Source organism: Penaeus monodon, chromosome 17, assembly GCF_015228065.2.
Source record: "Penaeus monodon isolate SGIC_2016 chromosome 17, NSTDA_Pmon_1, whole genome shotgun sequence".
In the NCBI taxonomy this organism is placed as follows: domain Eukaryota; kingdom Metazoa; phylum Arthropoda; class Malacostraca; order Decapoda; family Penaeidae; genus Penaeus; species Penaeus monodon.
In genome coordinates, this window is record NC_051402.1 from 45,058,276 (window position 1) to 45,064,584 (window position 6,309).

The following is a 6,309-nucleotide window of genomic DNA, read 5'->3' on the forward strand; positions in this document are numbered from 1 at the left end:
CCATTTCTTATTCTCTAAATTCCTTCTTGTTCTTAATTTTGGGCCGACACATCAATTGTGCAATGTAAGAAATATTATTACTTTAAATACTAGATATTATTATAGTATTACTGTTATATTATCATATCCTCTTAAGCATAAAAAAATCTCCATGTAATGTTATGCTGGCTTTATCTATGTACAGATTTGGATTATTACAATAAATGTACAAAAACAAAATGGCATCATTGTTTTGCTTACTAATGGCAGGAAAGGACATCGTATGGCAATTTTTAAAATATCGAAATTTTGATTATGATACGTTATGGAAGTACATAGAAGATAAGTGTCTTAGATTTATTCACACTGTCATTTGCATTTATTATTTGCCTTATAAAAGATGGCCGGTTGAAACTTAACTGTTACCGAAAAAGATAATGTCTTAAAAGATACAAAGCAACAATATTGACAGTACCCAGTTGAATACAATCTGCAGAAGGTGAAGGGCAGCTCAGAATCATGTATTAATCTATTTGATCTGTGTCTGTGATTGATCTCACCCTCTACTACAGACATATACAAGACATTGCCCCACATGGAGGCTTTCAGTCCCACAACCCTCCACCTTGGACAGTAAAGAATCCACCACATATGTACAGCAGGAAAGAGCAGAAGACAGGCTCAGCATCAGGTGCTCCCATATGTCTGTCATGTGCTCTGTTTTGCCATGAAGATGTGGAAGATACTTTGTCTTTCAGGGCGGCAGTTGAAGGGAGGCAGATCCCAAAGGGGAAAGTGCAGAGGGCACAGTAGTTCATGTGTGGTATTCATATTTATCCTCTGCAATAATACCCCTATACTTTTCATGCCCTTCCTATTAAGTGGGGATTCAGATGGGTTCTGCAACAAATGTCTTACATATGTGGACAGACTACTGTGTAGAGGAATCCATAAATACCACTATTATTATAGTTTGTCATGTCAACGTATTCTGAACAATTACCATAAGGTATATATATGCTCTTGGTAATTCTTTACAGGACTGGTGCACTAGCCAGATACTAATTCCCCTCTGGTTGTCACTAAATTTATTGACCAATCTAAGTTGCCATAACTGGGTGTACTTCCTGAGGGGGAGGTTGATGGTGGCTCTGCCCATCCACCCTGGCAAAAAACATTGTTTACACCTCATATGCATAGCAAGATGGAACTGAAACTTCGGATCACCAAGTGGACTTGGGCTGAAAGAAGACCTCCTGCGATCTTTTCCATAATTTGTGGCATTACCATTGGTGTCTACTGATTATTTCTTGTAATGATGACTGCAACTTTTTGTCCTATACAAGAATAGACTATCGTCTTCAGTTTGCCCTCCTTATTAAATCCATACTGTAAAGATTAACCCTTTGCCATTGGATGGCATGTGTGTACATGCCATGGCATGCTAGGACTATATTCCAGGTGGCATGTGCTTATGTGCCATGGTGTGCCGGTCCCATTTTCCGGGGGCATGTATGGTCATGCCATGCACACTATGGTGCAGAAGTGATCCCCCAGCGGGGGGGCCCAGGCCACTATGAATACAGCCTGGAGAGAGGGCTTTTGCATTGGGAAACCACCCGGAGGTGTTAGATTAACCATGTTCTTAGTATAATCAGCATCTGTGAGTGTCTCATACCATACATACATGGTGAATTCTTTGTCATCTAGGAAGATTTTTCATGACAAGACATCCACATCCCTGGGATCCAATGAGTTAAAGATACACCCACAGTAAATCAGGGAATATGATATAGGAACCCGAGCAAAAAGAATACCAGACTTCAGTAAATGTTTACAACAGGACTGCACTCATCAGAGACCAAATCCCCAAATTAAGCCAACAAACTTGGGAGTTCCTGTGGGAATTGGGGGTTTTGAGGGTGAAGGGGAAGTAGGAGCAGTTTTGTTTTTTTGAAGAAATGGCCCCACAACTGCCTAGTCATTAATGAGTCAATTATTAGTCCTACTATCTTACCTGTTTACCCATTTCCTTAATTTTTTTAATTATTTCTTCTTCTTCTTCCTCTTTCTCTTCTTCTTCTTCCTCTTTCTCTTTTCTTCCTTTTCTCTTCTCTTCTCCTCTTCTCTTCTTCTTCTTCCTTCTTTCTCTTCTTCTTCTTTCTCTTTTCTCTTCTTCTTCTTTCTCTTTCTCTTCTTCTTCTTCCTCTTTCTCTTTCTCTTCTTCTTCTTCTCTTTCTCTTTCTTCTTTTCATCCTTCTTCTTTCTCTTTTCTTTCTCTTCTTCTTCTTCCTCTTTCTCTTTCTCTTCTTCTTTTCCTCTTCCTCTCTTTCTCTTCTTCTTTTCCTCTTCCTCTCTTCTTTTCTTCTTCTTCCTCTTTCTCTTTCTCTTCTCTTTCTCTTCTTCCTCCTCTTCCTCTCCTTCCTCTCTCTCTCTTCCTCCTCCTCCTCTCCTCCTCCTCCTCCTCCTACCTCCTCCTCCTCCTCCTCCTCCTCTCCTCCTATTAGTGTAGTTAACCTGTGAGATCAGGGTTACTCACTGCTTGTGTGTTGCCCAAAATCTGGATGTTAGGTTACTTGAATGGAGACTCTCCCATAGGTGTGATGTCAAGACTCTTTGCCTCCCCATGCTGTGTTGTTATCTCTGAATAATTTTTTTTGTCCGTTTCCATTGATATGGTGTTTAAAAAGTCAATAAACCGTTTTCCTTGATAGACACCATAGCACACAGCATTTCTCTAGGTACACTAAACTCTTTGCAATAATAATACAATAGTAACATTGTGTTATTTGTGTCATGTTGATTATTTTCATACTCAATTTTATGTAATACAGCCTGCTCTTCCAGTCACGGTGGGCAGAATTAGGATCCAGTGTGTGGAAATAGTGTTCTCCCTGGAGCTAGCACTCTTCCAACCATGATTCAAGGATGATGCATACCACTAATGTTTGCCAGTGAAATAATGTAAGAGCCCTTCCTTAATGCTGCTGAGTCTAATCATCCTCCAAAGATCTTTGTGTACTCATGGTGAGTCGTCCTGTCACCCCAGGTTGACACTGAATTTTACATGATGGTATATGTTCCTTGGACAGATTTTTCCATGACCTATTCCCATAACCCAGGCCTCATCCAAATTTTTTCATGACAGGAGAGTTACATCACCTGGATCCAGTGGGTTAGATAATAGCTATAGCAATAGTAATAACAAAAGAAATTTATATTTTACCCAAAAAGGAAAGGGGAAAGGAAGCGATTGTCATAGGCCTACTAATATACTCCTAGTTGGCTGAGTACTTTTGGAGCAATACATGTGCAAAGGAAAAAAGTGGGCATGACATGTTCCTGGTGGCATTCTGTTGGTGTGGCTGGTATGCTTACATTTTGTAAGGTGCATTTAAATTGGAAATGACTTCTGAGTAGTTATTTATAAATATGTGACATTTGGAGAAGAAAACATAAGTAAATATTTGTTTTTTAATTTAACAAACATTTTTATTGTCCAATGATAATGATTCAAAACTTAATCAAAAAATAATATGGTACATTCCATAAAGTTGGAAATTTGACTTTGAAACTAATTGTAATTTATTTTCAGGGCGTCAGATATTTGCTGGCTTCTCTCTCATGACTGCAGTGGCTGGGTACCTCTATTTCCGCACATACAAAAGATCAGGTACGTTGTTTTCACTTTTAATACATATACGATGGGTAACATCTGATTATGTTGTTATGAATAATCCTATATGCTGGGTGATGCCTAATTAGGTCTTCAGCCCATTTCTTGCTGGTCAGGATGATGGCCTGTGAGCCCAGCTGTGAGCTCAAAAGATGATTTGTTAATTTTAAAAAATGAGAATGAACTAGTTTAGCAATAAAGAAGCATTTATCCTGTATGATCTAGTTAAATGATTTCGATAACAAATCTTTGATTACTTTTTGCATGATTATAAATTGTGCCACCAACATTACAGGATTGAAGAGGTTGAGATGAGGAGTGCCACCTTAGCACTGGAGCCTCTCCTCCTAGCTGAGAGAGACAGGGAGTTCCTGAAGCAGCTTCGAAGGAATAAGATGAGGAGGTTAGTAAGATTATTTCCTCATCTAGTTAATAATTGTTTGAGTTTTTGGAATTAGATATATATGTATTATGAAACCAATCAGGGACCCGTAATTACTAGTCCAACCTATCTGATTACTGCCTCCCCTCTTTTTTTATTTTTTATTTTATTATATTATTTTTTTTTCATTCTCTGTTGCTATTAGTATTTTTCAATATATTAATTTACTCCTTGCTAGCTGAGCGCTTGTAGAACTATCAGAGAGAGAGAGAGAGAAAAAAAAATTATTGCGGACATTTACTTTCAGCAAGGATTGAAATTCTATTTATATATATTTTTCTCTAAAACTCATACTGAAGTTCTTTATTATCATGGAAGGCTGTATGTTAGCCTATTATGCAAGGGTTTGATTGCTGTGGGTATTGACATTAGAAACATAACTAGATGAGGAAGTAAGGAAACATACAATAAAAATTTTATTTGGTAAATGAACTTGTCAAGGATAAACTGTTAAGAGATAAAATTTCCATTGATACCTGTATCTTCTACACATTCTGTTCCTAATAAGATAGTGATACAAAGTTTTGGTGTTTATGTCAAATGCTAACATTGATCTCCTTTTTTGAAGGTAGTTTTGCTCTTTATCATGATATTGGAAATAACCTAATGCTTAGAAGAAAAAGGAAAAAATAAAGTTAGCCTATAAGCCCAAAGGATTCCACATCCTGTTTACATGATAATTTAAGGAATATATTAGAACAGATGTGATTTAATTTGTGTTCTTTTGAGACATAGGATTGAAATCCCTCGGCATTGGTTTATGTAGGTAAAAAGACATAGAACATGAATAGAAGATAGGAGTTTGTTCATGGAATAAGGGCTTCTTTGTGTGTCCTTGTAGCATGCTTGGAAAAAGGTTGAGGTTGATCTTTTAAATGTGAAGGATTATTAACTAATTATACTAGTAGATAATGATTAGATGACATTGTGATATAATAGAAATATTGGATATTATGAAGAAAATCCTCATCTTTGTTTTCTTCAGCTAGAAGTATGAGGTATATAGTTACCTGTTATATTTATTTTAAAACAAGGCATCAGTGAAAAACTATATATTGTGCAGTGCCAGAAAAGGCTGTGTAATGAAAGGGTTATAAATTATTTTGCTCTTGTTATCAGGGGGTTGGGAACTCAAGAAACTAGATTATCATTAAATGTTATACAATAGTTTAATGAAATTAAAAGATAGTATAGAATTCTGCATTCTGATGTTATAAAGATCATATATTAAATAGAAGAATTAGTGAATAGTTCAAGAATTTTAATATTTTATTCCTAACCTGCATTTTTCAAAAAAGGATTTCTTATTGGGGAGGGAACCATTAACTCGGTAGAATTTAATATCACAGCATTACTTTTATTTTTTTTAATGGATCTTCTTCTGCTTGTCAACTTTAATTTTTGGTAGAACTTCAGTAGGTTAAGAAAAAACAATAGTAGGCCTAGTGATATACAACATGAGAAAAAAAATGCGGTAGATATAATTATGATGGGAAAGTTGCCCTTGAAAGTGATGGTCACAACCAAAGGAATGTTGCCTGAATGATGGTCCATTCCATGATTCCATCAGGGACAGTTCCTGCCACAAGCCAAAGCATTAGCTTCTGAGATCCTAGAAATGGGACTAGAATGTTTAAGTTGTGATATGGACACACATCTGGTGGTTGCATTCACTAGTTTTCTGCTCACAGGTTTATGTTGCTAAGTTAATGCAGTTTCAGGGAACATGTAATGTTAATTTTTTAAATTTATACCAGTTTTATCCTTTCACTTGCACTCTAGTTCCAATTTTGGTACACATCATCATTTCACATACCCTAGAATTGCCCACCAACCCAGGGCATACTCATAAGACTGACCAGATTCAGGGTTACTTTCACCTTCGGCACCATCCCAGTAAATTGAATGTTGATGATGGCTAGAAGTGTAGATTTTTTAATAAGATGTGCAGTTATTGATGCCTGAGCCAAAATGAACATCTTCGATCTGGGTGCTTCACTGCCCACACACATGAAAACACCTGAAAAGATCCTATTTTTGCTAATAGCTGAGATATTTACCTGGCACATATACCTGAAAAGAAGGCAGGCCAACCAAGGGGCTAGCCCAAATGCTCCCTCTTCCCATACAAATGCACTTAGTAGAAGTAATAAAAATGCCCATGGTATTGGCACAGAGTTAACATGGGATGTATTATGAGCAACTTGTTCAG

The 6,309-nt window shown here is 36.9% G+C and overlaps 1 protein-coding gene across 1 annotated transcript in view; it reads left to right on the forward strand.

Moving 5' to 3' along the window:
* Window positions 1–6,068: 6,068 nt before the first annotated feature.
* The window catches only part of LOC119583391, a 431-nt gene continuing 190 nt past the window's right edge, over window positions 6,069–6,309 (forward strand). The window contains exon 1 of the mRNA XM_037931860.1: window positions 6,069–6,287. Within this exon, the coding sequence (XP_037787788.1) occupies window positions 6,069–6,287 (219 nt within the window). The remainder of the gene's footprint in view (window positions 6,288–6,309) is intronic.